The sequence below is a fragment of the Phalacrocorax carbo genome, chromosome 6, assembly GCF_963921805.1.
Source record: "Phalacrocorax carbo chromosome 6, bPhaCar2.1, whole genome shotgun sequence".
In the NCBI taxonomy this organism is placed as follows: Eukaryota; Metazoa; Chordata; class Aves; order Suliformes; family Phalacrocoracidae; genus Phalacrocorax; species Phalacrocorax carbo.
This window is the reverse complement of record NC_087518.1, coordinates 37789529-37805711: the sequence shown is the minus strand read 5'-3', so window position 1 is coordinate 37805711 and position 16183 is coordinate 37789529. Positions and strand designations below refer to the sequence as shown.

Below are 16183 nucleotides of genomic sequence, written 5' to 3'. Positions count from 1 at the left end.
ATTTCAAATAATGAATTTGACCTTTTTATGCATAGACTTAAAAACTGCATTTAATTTTTCTTTTCACAGTAAGAGGGGAGTTGAGATCACAGATACAAGAAAGAAATGTGGTTAATATTTTATTGAAGTAGGAACATTTATTTTTATAGAACGCTGTTCATAAATGTTCATTATGAAAAATGAATGATCAGATAAGATTTTAGGGTATTCTACAGCAAAATATGCTGGGGTGATGTACACTACTAATCTAGAAATAATAGCAAAAGGCTAGAAAGCTTTGAGATATCTAACCCATTTGTGTGTCCAGTGTTATAAAAATACTTTTAGATTTATACCTACCTTGTCCTTTGACTTGGGCAAAACGCTAGAGCAGTGTTCCAGTCCCTGCTGTAATTCTATGCTGGTAAAACTGTTCAATAGCTCTGACATTTGCAGGTACTCTGAACGCTGTGGTGAACAATTTTGTTTGCCTATCTATGCTGTGTTTCAGCGACACATAAAACCAGGTTAACACGATTTCAGAAGATGATAGAACAGGAGTCCTAGCTGGAAGAAAACTCAAAGATCGGGTGTTCTAGGTGCTGTTATGATGGGTGCTTTACAAGGGCTTGCAGTGTTCATGCCTGTAAGCAGTGAGTGGCCTTACACAGGTGCACTGAAGTAAATTTTATGTTTATGTAAGAATATATTGAAAAGTAAATGCAATAATATCACAACTTAATTAATGCACGGTATTGTTGACAGTAAAAGTGTCTCTGAGCATTAAGAGGTTGATGTAGTTATGATAAATAGCCAGTACAGTGCATAGTAAAGTGTGATAAAGACATTAATACAGTGTCTCTAAAATAAATTATTGCCTCTGTGTCTCTTTGGCAAGAGTAAATTCATGATTTTTTTAAATTTTTTTTTCTTAAGAACCAGTAGTTGAGCATTTGTAAGGATAGCAAAGTAAGGTTGCTAGAAAATGCATAACTATAACTGCGTTCAGATTTCTGCTGTTCTCTTTCTTTACCTGAAGAATTAGGATCTGTTTCTAAAGCCTTGCCAGCTGCGTATTGAGAACAGAGGTGTTACAAAGAAAACATAACCCTTCACTGGACTCACTGCACAAAAGTAGACTTGGCTTCTCTACCAGCCAGGGTTTCCCCTAACAGGTTTCCTTTTCCTATCAGGGAAAACGTAAGTTTCTGCATACTGGGCTTTTTCAGTTGCAGTTAGCACATTTCCTGAAATATATAAATTTGAAATTTTAAGGTCTGTCCGCAGCACACACTAAAGCTTTTAAGAAATGTATTGGAAGTATGTCCATGGATTTACACTGCACTGAATAACAAAGTGTGTGGTATTGTTACATATGGGTGTGAAATATAGTCAAAATATTTCAGGCTTTATTTCCTTCCCAGCCCCCTTCTAATCTCAAACAACTAATATTAACCAAGCTATTACCATCTTAGTTATGTTCTTTGTGATAAAATTCTAAGAGCCATGAGAAGGTGTGTAATTTGTGAGTAAGGAGTAATTTATACTGGTACTATTTAGTTTACCACACTTATTACATATATATCATAGGCTCTTAAATAGTGATTGTGGATAGTTCTGTAGCATGCGGTCACTGTTAAAGGTAGCTGTTCTGTAAATATGACAGAAAATGGAACTGATACCACTGTGTGTGAGTTTCTTTTCTCATGCTCTCTGGTTATGTCTTATTTATCCTGGATTCTGTTTAACTCACTGAGAGTATTGCATGCCTACGAGCTTGCAGACTTGTGTTAAAAGTCTATTAAGTATTCATGTATTAACGTGCGGTGTGTTTACAATATTTGTGAATGCTCTCTTATTTTTAGAAGTTCATTTTATCTATAGAAATTATTTTATAGGGAGACCAGTGTTCTTACATATAATGTGACATCTGTACTATTGCATAGCATTGAACCACTTGTCAAATACAGGGTACCTGGTCTGCCCAGGTAAAGTTGTTTCTCATTTTCCAGGGAAGCAGCGGTTCTGGCAGACTACCAGGTACAACAGGATGTAGAATTTCAAAATTGCAAATAACATAATTACTCAAAATTGTAACAATTAAAGATAATGGGAATGTGATTTGGCAATGTTGAAAATGATTCTTTTGGTGCCTTTAAAATAATGAGAAGTAGAAGTTTTATGAGCTAATCTATGCTTAATGGAACTTCAAGCAGGTGTCCAGCATAGAGAAACATAGCTTTGCTACTGTCTATCAGTGATGTACCATTAAAATTGTGGGGGAAAGTTTTATATGCATTTTGTTTATATGTAGAAATATTATACAAATGTGCAAATCAGATTAATCATAGTAGTATTTTATAAGCATTTTATAATGGGAAAAAATACACTGATATTTTATTAAAATGCTTTTTCTCATCCCGTTTTAGTTACCTGCCATGGTTTGAGGTATACTACAAGCTCCTAAATACTCTGGCAGATTATTTGGCTAAAGAACAGGTAATTTTAGATACTTTTATTTCTTTGTGTAAAATATTTTCCTTGAAATACTGCTAACCATTTGAAGTGATGAAAAGTGATTCTACACTGTTTAAAAGTTTAAAATTTTAGTGGAATTTAGAAGCAAGTTTTTACATTCATCATACTGAAATTCAAAGAATCTGAACAAACAGCTGCCACTGTCACTTGAATCCCACATTAGTTTTAAAAAGCTGCTGAGAATATACCTTTATAAAAAGTGTCAGTCTTGGCATAAACAAGTCCTGGGTGAAGTGTGAGCAAAGTGTCACATCGGTGGAGATCTGTATGAGGTATTGATTGTAAACTGTAGTTCTCTGGAACTATCTGATTATCAGTTACAAACACTTTTTCTTCCAGAACTGCTTAAAATATGATATACTGTTTCACCCTTCAGATTAGCTAAAAACTACTTCTCGTAATTCTGTCATCTCAACTAGCGAGGCAAAATTGCTTGCAACTTTTGGTGAAGAATCATGATAGTTTAGTTTGCATATTCATGAGCAATTAGACATATTCCAGGATTACACAGGAGAGGAAGTACTGGCATCTGTCTTTATGGAGAACATTAAAGCTGTACCTTTGTGCTTTAACTATATTAGTATACTAGATTGTAATTAAAAAAAAGCATCAGTAGTCAGCCATATGCTGTAGACTGGAAAAGCTGACATTTTAAGAATATATGAAATATAGAATAAGCAATTATTGTGCATTATAGTAAATGGACTACAGAGAATGATGATATTTTATGTAAAAAGAAAGTGCGGTAGAAAAGTTTGGTGTTAGCTGTGTTTAAATGAAGTGTGGAATACATTTAAATCTTATAAATGGTATAATGAGACTTTGGTTTTGGCCCTGATTTCACTGTAATAGTAAAAATTGTTAAGGTTGTGTTTGATGGACGGGGTAAGGATTGTCTTCTCTGTTTCTTGATCCCTGGTTCTGGCATTGCAGCTATTACTGCACCCAGTTTAAGTTGGTGTTTAACTTTGTTGTCCTGTTTGCTGAGAAAACTGTTTGGATGGGTCAGAAAGTTTTAGCATGTACAAAAGTGTTTTGTTGTATTGCCTAGTGCCATACCTGTAGCTGAGGAGGCTGTTAGAGGACATTGCTTCCTCCTGGCTCAGGCACTGTTTGTCTGACCAAGAGCTAGACCCAAAGTCGTCTTTACTAGTATGAGATCCAGTAACATCATCGTCCTTGCAGGGTGCAAACTCAAACAATATGTTTAAAAGCTGGCCCTGGCATGTCATTGGTATTTTTGGTTTTACTTTGACAACAAAAAGAATTTAATCTCTATTAACAAAAACTCTAAACTGAATGATAACCCTGAACCAAACAAAAACTCCAGCTGCATCTTTTTCCCAAGGAAATGTCTCTTTTAGAGATCAAGGTGGGGGATCCTAGTTAAACCCAGTAGCTGCATGTACTTTTTAGTAAACCTTAGTCACTCTTTTGTGTGCTCTGATGAATCATTTTTGAAGTATACAATACAGCCATGTAGCTGCATACTTAGTATGCTTTGAATAGACAAATATCATGGCTAATAGTTTTATGAAGATGATGTCCAAGGTGCACAGAACAGTTAGATGTGTTAACATCGTTTCAGTTGCAAATAATAGGATTCATTTAAGGAGTATATGGAGAAATATGTAAGAGATTGACTTAACTTGCGGGATATGATCATTTTCTGAGGTACAGAGTTGGCCTGAATTTTATACTTTAAATACCTCACTACAAATTTCAATTGTCTCTCTCATTAAATGTGTATAAATATATCTTTGTCAATATATAGTTTGATATGTAGTAAATGGTAATTAGTCAGTTTTTATACAATAATTAACTACCTTTTAAAAATATTCCTTACAGGAAAATGACTCAAATGATTTGTTAAAATCATTGTATAGCCATCCTGTGCCAAGGGCAAATGCTTTAGTCAGTTTAAGTGTGGTAAGTATTCTCTGTTTAATTCCTACTCCTATTACTGACTATAAAATAGTAGGTAAGGTTGAAACAAACAAACAAAAAACCAAACCCAAAACCCAAAAACAACCCTTATGTTGCTTCCCATCTAGACAGATGCCTTGTCTGGCTTGGACAACCCTTTTTTTTAAATTTTATTTATTTTTTCTCTCTCTCTTCTCTATGCAGAATAGAGTGTGTCTCTGTCTCATGTTGTTCTCTTAAAGTCATAGTCATAAAGAAGCAGAAATTTGAATTTTGCTCTATGGATGAGAAAGTAAGCTGCAGTGGGATCTGGCAGTGCTAGAACTCGTTTTTTGTGCTCCCAGCTGTTTCATGTAGATTGTTTTGATTTCTCCTGCTGTGAATCAGGAGACACTAACTGTTTTATTGCCTCTTATGTCTGAGTAGGTAGATTTGCAGGACTGGACAAAAATCTGTGTAAGCTGGCTTATTTCCCATCTTCTTTCTACTTCTTCCTAGTTTTGCTTGATCATGCAACAATGTTGTAGGAAAATGGTAGAAGTGTACTGCGTTACATGAAACTTTCAGCACATCTAGGTGAAGGAATATGTCCATGCCTACCTTGGTTTTGTGCAGTGACTTTTTGTGATGTGGGGCTGGATATTGATAGTATGGCAAGGTGATGTTGCTGCAGGAACGTCAAAAAGTGAGCCTGTCACTTACAGTTCCTGAAGTTTTTAATAGAAATAGCATATGGACGCATATTTACATAAATTTGTAGAGCCTGCATGAAATGTAAAGCGAGTACAGAGCCTCTCCTGTCTCCGAGACATTGTTCATGTTCATGGCATCTGTACAATTACTGCGCACATAAATAACTGTATGCAAATAACTATTTATTGATGAAACTATTACAGTTTGCAGGGCACAGAAAGAAGTGATTTTGTAAAGGCTTCCATTACACAGATACTGAAAGATCATTAGATTACTTATCTTGACCTTATTTGTGTCATTTCCTGTTACTTTTAACTCATTTATTTTAGAATTGAGTCCCATACTTCACATAAAGTAAGCTCTAGAAAAAGGCTCTAGAAGAGCATTTGGTCCTATTATGAAGGCACACAGAAATGGAGTCTACCATTTCCATTCCAGTAGTTACTCACCTTTGCTGCCTAACATAATGCTACCTTTATTTCATTTTAATTTGTCACATTTCAGGTTCCTTGTTATGCTTTTTTTCCACTAGGCTAAAGAGGCCTAATATTTTTCCCCCTTGAACAGTGCTAATCACTGCATTTGGAAGTACCTCCAGTCTTGTGTGTTGTTTTTCACCAGAACAACATACAGGTTTTTGAGGCTGCAGTCAGAATTGTTTCTGTTGCTAAGTTTTTTCCTCCTGTTGTCAGTCTAAATTTTCAAGTTACTTTTCAGTTCATAGTACCACTTGCCAAGGATATTTATGTATATCAAAAAATATTTTGCTAGCATTAATTGCAGTATTATAACCAATTCCAATTTGGCAACCCTAAATTGCTTTATAAAGTCCTGTAAAAATCCCACTGTTGTTCAGAAGGACGTAGAGCAGTTTTAAAGGTATTTTTTTCCTTGCATTTCTTGCAAAGTGTTACTGCCTGTTGCTGTCAGTGTAGCAGTTCATCTTGCGTAGAACTTGTCTGCCTCAAGTTGAATGTTGTGATGAACCTGGAAATAGAAGTTGTGGTGAATACAGCTGGCAACACTGGGATGGCACACTGCTTGCAGTAAAGTTGATGCTTGCTGGTTTTATTTCAATATTATCTGACTTTTGAAATTTTTTTTTTATTCTGTATTGTCTCTGGTTCCCAGTAGCTTGTTACATCAAAGACTTTTGTAATCTTTTTAGCTGAACAGTGATTATCTAAATGCAAGTCTCTTGCCAAATGCTTGGCGGCAGGTACAGTTAAGCAAATATTATGGGTTCAAATGGGGCAGAGCAGGAAGGAATAGGTTAGCCTGAATCAGAATGCTCGTTGGATCTGCAGGCATCTCTGTTTTTGTAATGCTTGGTGCTCCGGGGAGATGTTTATGGCCACTTTCAACTGTAACTTTGTGTGCCTAGTCTTTTTATATTGATGTTTCTTTCTTGCTCCTTGTATACTGTAAATAAGCTAGACTGGAACCATCAGCAGTAATAGACTTAAAAAGAAGTTACAGTCTGAAAAATAATTGTAGAAATGACATCATGAGGTGGCTTTTCATTGTGCCAGGATGATTCTAGTTCAGATTTCACAATGCAGAATTAAAGATCCTTCCCTCCATTTACTGAGGTATGCTGCAGGCTAAGGCTCACAGACATTGAAGCAGGGTTTAGATGGCAGACCACTACAGTACTTAAGATTGCATGTACATAATAATGCATAAATTATACCCAGTATCTGGCTACATGGTGTTTCCCAGTAATCCTTGGTCAGGAGGACACCAAAATACCTTGGTCCAGTTGGGGACCAAGTTCTTCTCTCACCTATTGGTCCCACTAACAAATATTCTGCAGCTGAAATCTGAGGGGTGATAATTCATTCTGTGAAACCCGAGCTTAAATATAATTTGGGTCACTTATTTTGCCCATAGAAGGCTAGCAAAAGTGATTTTTTTCTTTTTTTTTCCTTTTTTTTCCTCTTTTTTGGTTGGAAAAGCTAGCTAAGCTAAGTCTGAATACAAATGGGGGAGGAATACAAAGAATAAAGAATATTTTCAGCCAATATTTTAAAAATGGAATATTAAAATTTACATTAGAGTCAGCTTTGGCCTTTTCGTTGGAAAACTAAAAAGTCAATTGTTCAATCTTTCTCTCATCTTGCATAAGAACCAAGAGATGATTTTTGCAAGTGAGCAAGTTTTGAAAAAACAGCCTTGTCTTGTATCGGTGAGTTTAAAAGGCACTGACTATCTAAAGCCTACTGTAATTAAAAAGTAATTACTTGCTATAGGAAATCTCTTTTGATTTCAGGCTTATTTATACCTGTCCTTTGGGAAATTCTGCTGCTGTCTTTAGCCTAAAAGAGCAGTCTAATATTAATGTACCTATTCTGTTTAAATCAGTCTAACTTCAGAGCTTTGTGTGTATGTGTGTAATAATCCTTTCGTAAAAACCGCAACCAAAATCAAACCTTTAAATTCATGAACAAAACTTGCATTTTCTGGTGCCCTTTTTAGAGACAACTTTATGCAGGACAGCAACTATTAATTTAGTGTCTCTTCCAAGGTCGTACATCTTCCTAAGGGAGTTCACAAAGATGTGCAAGGACTCCATACCACATTATTTTTGCTGCTTTATGACTCTTAATGGCTGCAGTAATGGGTCTTTGCTTCTCATAGTTCTGATTTCCTTTTCTGTTTAATGAGTGAAATATTATTACTTTGTTAATTATAATTAATTACTTCTCTAAGTTAACTTCATTACTCAGAAATCTTTTGATAAATATTCTGTGGCCTTATTATGTATAGGAAATAATTTTCTGTTCTCACTATACTTCTGAAGAATGTAGGCATTCCATTAATCTGAATATTTTCCTGTTCTTGACTAGAAAAAAGAAATCTTAGCTTTTTTTCACTGTTGATGCAAAACAATAACCTGGGATATTTATTGTGTAAGTGCTATAATGTTTATGGGATGCCTTTTTTAAGCCAAATTTTTCCTTAAACTTTAACTATTGCCAAATGACCTAATTTGTGGGGAAAATTTTCTATCAAATATATCAAGCTGGTTTAATAAGTCTCCTACATAGACTTAATAGTATTAATATTTTTTTTTGCTTGAACACAAGACACATTTAATATCTTATAGGCTTCCTTTATTTTTTGATATGTCTTTTTCAAGTCTGACCTGAAAACAAACTGTCTTTGTTGTTAATTTCACTGTAAAAATACACTATAAAACCAAAGAAAGTCTACGAAAAATGTCAAAATTCTGTTAAAAACAAATAAAAGCTAAAAAGTCAATAATTATCACATTTACTTAGCATGCACTAAGGTTTTTTGTCCTTCAAGATTTAGACTAATACACAAAAATGCCTTAAAATTACTGAGCTAAATCCATGTCTGATAACTATTAAAAGCACTGGATTAACGGGAATAATTTAAATTACATCTGTTTTTAGTTTAATCCATTTTATATTTGCATTCTAGATGGCCTCAAACTAAGGCGCATAAAATTGCTAATGTATTTCATAAATGTTTGCGGAATCTCAAGCTGTCAGACCTTGCATTTCTGTTAGCACATTTTTGATTCAAAGATATTTGGAAAGAGAATGTACATCAAATAATAATACTTCTCTTCGAATTAATTTTCTCATGTGAATGATTTGTCCTTTTCCATTCTAAATTTACATTTTGTCCTTTAACTTTTTTTTTGGTTGCATTTTTTATACCACTGCTTAAGTTAATCAGTGCTACTCTCGGGCTTGTGACAACATTTAAGGCTGGCTTAATTTCAGTATTATTTCAAAACTGCAGCGCAGTGTTTTGTTCCCTTGGTTTGTGTGCTGTGCTGAACCAGAGCTTGTCATTTTGTGTCGTGATCTGCTTAATTCTTTGTCTAGTAGTGGTAAAAATGCTATTGGAAAAATGGCTGTTTGCTTAAGCAAAGATGGGGTTGGAAATCCTAAATGCTGGATTTTTTAAAAAAAGACTGTTTGGTTTCTGTATGCATAAATTATTAATTATTTTTCCCCATTGATTAGCACTCGTATTTCATTACTCCTGATGTAACTGGATTGCCAACAATCCCTGAAAGCGTAAGTATGCAGTTTCTTTTTTTAAATATTTAGGAGGAGTATCAACCTCATTCTGTGGGTAGGGTTGAACTCTGCTTTTATCAACAGGAGATGTTTTGGTTTGGTTTTTTTTTTTTTACAAGACTGTTTTTAGAAGGTGATTGACGTCTATTATTTCAACCTTTAGCTAGTAGTTACTGTTGCATTCATCATTAACCCATTTTAAAGCATTACCAGGGCATTTTTGACCAGTGCTATGTCCACCCTTTATTGACAATTACTTAGCTGGTTTGCATTTATTGGGATTATTTATGTAAAATATATTCTACTTCTGCACATTGTGTTATTTGAATACCTGCCCTTTAAACACTGTATTGCTAAGCTGCAAATTCAGCTGTCAAGATATGCAGTAATTTTTTGGGTAAGAAGGCATTGTTTCAGGCTTTCTGAAAACACGCCGTACCTGCTTACATTTGGATGGTAACCGTGCACCAGGAATGGTGGTGGTTGTTGTTGCTATTTTGTTCTTTTTTGTGAAGACTTGCATTCTGTAGATGCTAAACCCTTGATGGTGCTGTGGGTAGATTGCAAATGTGAAATCTCAGATCACTATCTCTATGATGTGTTTAGCTGGATAATATCTAATAAAAGATCTTCAAAGCTTTCTGCTTTCCACTCTCGCATTTAAATATGGAATTGAATATGGATGTATAGATGTGCCTTCTTACACTTTCAAATAATAGCTTCCTTCTGAAAGTTAAGCTGTTGGGGGTTTCACCACAGTACAAAGTCATGCATTACTGTAGAACTCGTTATTGGTAGATGTTGTGGTGGTTGTGCAGAAACCCTGACAGAAGCGTGCTCACAGGCCCTGTGGTGGTGCATCTGCGAGGCGCGGTGGGGGAGGCGTCCCCATCGCCCGCTCCCCACCTCCACGCTGCAGGTGAGAGGGGAGGAGGTGCCCCTCTGTGTCCTGAGCGGGCGGCAGCTCCTGGGCTGCAGGGTGGGATGGGGGAGGGAAGAAAACGAAGCCAGGGAAACCTAGGCTGGCAAGGAGCAGCGGAGAGTGTGGGTATATCTGTGGTGGTGGAAAGGAGTCTGCACCAGGGGCCAGGGAGATGGTGTGACCCAGAAACCTATGGAATGCTGCTCATTAGAGGAGTGAGAGAGAGGACCCTTGTTGCAAGAGCTCTTTTGCCAGGACAGAACATAGTTTTTAGATGTTTATTTTCATCTCTTTCACCCTACAGGTTGAATTCCTCTATTTTAAAGAACTCTGTTGTTCTAGCTTATTATTTGGGGTTCTAATAAAACATAGCTTTGGAGGTTAGAAGGTGTATAATGTGTTCAGTTTGAAGAAAATGTGGGCAAGCTTCACTCTGGGCGTCTGGCTGGTGGAGGATCTTGCGATGGTGCCACTGTACGTTTATTTTTCTGATTTAAGAAAGTCAAAGCATGGTACTAATAGAGGGTTAGAACATGCAGGGAGTGAAAAGGTGAGGTAGCTATAGTAAATTAGCAATAAAATTAATTTTCTTATTCTTTGTTGTAAGAGTCACATATTTCAGGGGCAGTAACTTTTCAGATGTAAGCAGAAATAACCGTGACACTGTCTCAAAGGTATATTGGTCTGTACAAGATTGCAAACTCTTTTTACCACAGCTTTTGCAACACGGAATCAGGATACGGTTACCAGCTAGGGTGTTAGAAGGTGTCCAAGGTAACTTGACTCAAATTATCATGGTGCACCAGCCTCTGAAAACTGGTTAAAAGTAACACTTGAAAGACTGGAGTTTCTTTTGAAATGGAATGTAATTAGCCTTAAAGCTGTTGTTTTTCTCTCTTCCAAAATTTTATGCAGCATGCAGCAAGAATAACTCAATACTCCATGTCTTTGAATTAATAATGCATTTCTGAATTTACATGCAACTGGATCATCCATTGGATCTTCATTTGTCTTCTCAATATCTTTTTTTGTTTGATATTGCAATATATTCCAAAAGGAGGTCAACCTTCTGATCATCATCCAGGCTTTAACTAAAGTTAGCTTTTCATATAGTAGAGTATGTAAGGAGAAAAACCAGCAGCTGGTGAACAGCGGCTCTGCCTCATGCCGTGCTCCCTGACTGCAGAGGGCCATGAGCCGGAGAGGCTGCAGCCGGCTGCTGTGTCCCGGCCCCACAAAGGGGTACCGGCAGTCAGGGGGGTCATCCTGCTCTGAAGCCTTTACTGCCTCTCTTGCCCTCGCTGGTTTTTTTGGGGCTCATTATGTTGCTGCCGTGTGTTGGCCACATCCAGTATAGACTAACAGTTCCACTGTTCGGATTTCTGTCCTTGGGTTGGGGCATATAGTTGATAGGCTTCCTGCATTAACATTCAGTAATATGTTGTTCCTGAGAGGAGATGAGTAAGAGTTCTGGTTGCAGAAATGGTAATCAAAGTGTAAAATTAAATGTTTTGTATATGGTGGGGGTTATTAGTGTATTTTCGTACATATTCTCTAATGTTCCCCCAAATTTGCTGTTTTCCTATGTGTTTTTGCTGGAAGCTCTTTTAGCTTATTCAGAAACTTGTATGTGTCTGGCACTGTGCCATGCAGAAATACTGTTAAGTTTAGCTGGAACACAGAGATCCTCTTCGCCCCGCACCCCCCCTGCTTTTTTTCTCTTTCCCCCCCGCTGTTGTGTTGTCTGAACTATAAATAAGAGGTGCTGGTGACTTCGCCTTTCACTAAACCCCACAGAGGGAATGGCAGTGGGGTTCTCGTCAGGGGTGAAAAGGGTGGCTGCAGGAAGGAGAGGTACCTTCTACCAGTGCTGCTGGATGTTTGATGTCCTGGCACATACAGCTTAAGCAAAAGCTTGGTGTTTTTCAACAAGCTGTTTTGCTGTACTTGAAGTGGAATACAGTGCACTGGCTTTGGGAGAGCCTGCAAAACAGCACAGTTTTCTGTCACAGCTCCAATAATAACAGTTATTGCAGTGGTGGAAGATCTGTTCCTGGCTTGGAAGTAATAGTTACCTTAATAATGTATGGTTCTATTGTTATGATACCAAATTTCATATTTTTTCAAATTTGAAGAAAGAAGGGCAAATCTAAATTCACAAGCATAACCAAATGAACAAAATATTAATAACTTACACGAAATTTACATTTTCATTGGCTTTAAAACCCCATCAATTGTTTTTAAGGGATAGAAATTTTCATGCAAAGGTATTTCCTTCGTAGTTTTGGGTTGGTGTTTTTTTCCCCACCTACTAATTGGACAGAAATTTTTGTAATATGTAAAATGTTACACTTAGCTACTACTGTTGCTATGTTGTTAACATCTTATTTATTTAAACAGAGAAACCTCACTGAATATTTTGTTGCTGTGGATGTGAACAACATGCTGCAACTTTATGCCAGTATGTTGCACGAGAGACGAATCATTATTACCTCTAGCAAACTAAGCACTGTAAGTACTTTACACATCTCCTTCTAAGTAGAATATATTGAACATTTCACAAAATGACCTGCAGACCTTTGTGGTTTTAGATATGTTCCATGTGTACTTATAAGACAATATCTACATACTTTTCTGATATATGGTTTTAGTCTGGCTCTTGAAGTACAAAAGTCTGATTTATATAAGACCTACTCAGATACATTAAGTCAGGTTAATTATTTTTCTTATCAGGAGATGAGAGTTCTTCAACTCTCCTGAGTTCATTTCTGTGCCTTCTAACCTAAAAAGAATTCTTAAGGGCTATTATAAGATCTTTATTATTCACTTGTGGCTTATTCCATTGGAGCTACTTGAAAGAAATCAAGGGTCCATAATAATAGCTGCTATCCTAACCTGGTAATAGGTAGATTCATCTTTGTTAGAGTGGTTTGGGAGTTCATACTGTAATAGCTCTGATTTGGAGCAGCTCTTCAGACTGATAATAACGTACAACTCAAAAATAACATTTTTTTTTTCATTAAAGGTTTTAGGCTACTGCCCACATTAAATTTTTTTTTCCCTTATGCCTGCCTAGACTGCTTAATAAAAAAATGTTGTGTTTAATTTTGAAAGTATACCTAAATATTCAGATGTTATTTTGTTTTACTCTTCACAGAACCTTTTTAGTTTTTAAAATACCCTGTATTTTGAAAATATTCCCAAGATTAATTTTTCAGTAGTACAAGACTCGCTTTATAACCAACTTTCATCATACAGTATATCTGTTATGCAGAATATTTAGCCTGTTAAGCACAGTCCTTGAAAATACCTTTATTTTTTTTCAACAGTACTGCATAAAACATCTTGTTTGATATGTTTTTATGGTGGAAAATCACCTTTATGTTCCTGAACACTGCTAATTGTACTGCCAAATAAACGAACAGCTGTTTTCAACACATAGTTACAAGATTGGATACGGTACTGAAAATTAATGTTTTCAAAGACTCGCAGGTGCCGATTTCCAATACACACATGTGCGTGTAAGGGGTGAGAATTTATGGATTGTAAATAGTGGGTAAATCCCCTTTAAATTATTTTGAATCAAAAGTAAAAAGAAGATAGAGAAGATTCATAAACACCATAAAAAGCTGACAGGTTTTACAATTCTAGTAGCAATTATATAACTGCCTTTTTTTTTTTTCTTTTTTCCCCAAACACCACAGTGTTGGGTCCCTGAATCAGCAATCACCATTGCAGTTAGGGGAATGCCCAAAGACAGCACTCTACCAATAGTTTGCAGGATATGGAACTAAGTAGGTCCATGGTGATTTGAGAGTAAAGGAAACGTGGGGTCATATAAGTAGAGGCCATGTGAACAACTGGAAACCAGACAAATAGTGAATGAATACAAGCAATCTTCAGATTACTAGTGTATGATATATATATATTTTTTTTACCACCAAAGGTTTTACTTTATCTTAGGAAAATTTCGTATTATATCACACTTCCCCCTGCCCCCAATGTCTAGGGGAAGAATTGGGTGTTACAGCACAGTAGTAAGACCAGCCAAATGGGCGACGAAAATTCGAAGGGAAGGCCATTTCAAAGAACCTGGCTTAGCAGAAGTTCGCATGATATAGCAAACCTGTGGAATAAATTTTTTTGTTTGTTTCAGTTTGCCAGTCTGGGTCCCAGCTTGCTATATTTTAAAAAAACCAAACAAACAACGAAAAAAACCCCACAAAACTCCCCCAAAACCCCACCATAATAAAAACCTCAGCTCCAACGATGTCCCAGTCAAAGCTCTTTTACTGGTCCAGTAGACAGGAGAATAGGAATCATCATGGTAGCCCTGTGCCTGCGGGCGATTCCTTCTGCAGGTGGGCATGTGTCCATCTGCTTAACATGATCTAGAACCGTACTCCGAGCCCACATTTGGATCCTCCTAAGACATGTTTTTGTTAGGCTGAACATCTCAGCTGATCTCTGTTGCTATGATATGACAAGAGAAGAGGAGGTATCAGAATCACAATGTGTTGATCTAGACCACTTTATTTCTATGTACAGATTCCAAGCTGTTTCGAAATCATTACAAAACAATAGAGATAATATGCTGGTTGTGAGAAACTTTAACTTTGTTAAAATTTAGCTGTTTACTCCAAACCTTTTAATGAAGTAATAGTCATCTTGATGGTGTCCTCACTTGAAAATAATTTCTGTTGCTTTCCTGGACAAGGACGGGTAGCAGTAGCAGACATTTGTAGTGATGTCCTGAAGAATGTCCCCAAGGTGTGAATGTAAATAGTAGATTGCAGATCAAGTCCAAAAGCAGATAGCACATCAATTTCACTTTCTTCTGCCTCTTTTTTCAGTCTAGTAGCATTACTTAAGTCATAGCTAAATGAAATTACTGCCACATCATGTTGGTTCCACTTTTGAAATAGGATTGGGTTAATTTTAACTTGTGCTAGTGAGTTCTGATAAAGCAGAAAAATAGACCTGGCTTATCAGGAACTTCATTGAGAACTGCTACCTGCTAATCTTGTTCATAAACAGAACAGGACTAATGTGAGGCTTGCTTCTTTACAGAGCAATATAGTTTAAAAAGTCAATTAAAGAGTTCTCAGTATCTCCTGTAAGAATTCAACTGAATTACCAAGAATAATTAAATGTGTTTTCAGCATAAGATATTTCTTCTTGAAAATGTTGGATTGTTTAATATAATACAAATTAGCAAATGGAGTGTATTTGGACATTAGCATTTGCTAGCTTTGTGCTGTTCTACTGTTATGTACAAAACACAGCAGACTGGTGCTTTGTGTTGCAAAGGTCATGTTTTAATATTCCTAAATTACAGCTGGATACTTGAAAAGAATATCTGTTCAAAAATGATGCTATCAAGCACAACTTTCTGTGAAGGGAGTGTGCCTTATCTTTGGGGTTAACGGAATATCAAGTGTTTATGTCAATTCATGAAGACTGGGTTGTGATGTCACCTTTGAGTTATCAGCTGTTTCGGTTCACTATCTCAGGGCAGTGACTGATAACAGAAGGCATAATTCAAGGCCTTGCTCACTTTCTCTTTGCCCTTCTTATGGGGGGCCAGGAATGGAAAACTACACTTACTTATGTACAGGAATTCTTTATCTAGCATTTCTGCCCTATAAATTTCATTCTTTCATTATACCCAAGTCAAGGATTGGTCCTCTTATGGAAGAAGGGGGGAAAATGATGCTATATTTAAAAAGAAGGTTTATTTTAGGGGGGAAAAAAGAGAAAGAGAAAAGAAGGTTTTAAGCTATTGAGTAGAGTTTTTTGATTTTTGTTTTTTTTTTTTTAAAAAAGTACTATTTTATCCTGAGGGTGTGTTTCCATTGTCAGCTTATATTTCATTTCAGCCAAGCAGGCTTTGTTTTATGTGCATCTTCTGATTTTTGCAATTGCTATGTATTCTTTGCATCTTTTTCTTTAAATTGATTTTCTGTGTTTTTACCCCCTTTAAAAACTCCTTTGGTGGAGATCTTTGTCTACTTGCCCTACCAAGTACTATCAAGACATAAGTGGAAACTTCCCGCCACTCCTT

The 16183-nt window shown here is 36.4% G+C and overlaps 1 protein-coding gene across 5 annotated transcripts in view; it reads left to right on the top strand.

Annotated features, from left to right (window-relative positions):
• DENND1B (DENN domain containing 1B) overlaps positions 1–16183 on the top strand; it is a 169366-nt gene that overhangs the window by 78077 nt on the left and 75106 nt on the right. For 2 of the 5 annotated variants that reach the window (XM_064454763.1, XM_064454760.1), the window contains 5 exons: positions 2409–2478; positions 4366–4446; positions 7265–7324; positions 9141–9194; positions 12520–12630. In XM_064454763.1, the coding sequence (XP_064310833.1) occupies positions 2409–2478; positions 4366–4446; positions 7265–7324; positions 9141–9194; positions 12520–12630 (376 nt within the window). The remainder of the gene's footprint in view (positions 1–2408; positions 2479–4365; positions 4447–7264; positions 7325–9140; positions 9195–12519; positions 12631–16183) is intronic. The other 3 variants (XM_064454762.1, XM_064454761.1, XM_064454764.1) reach the window with 3 other exon arrangements.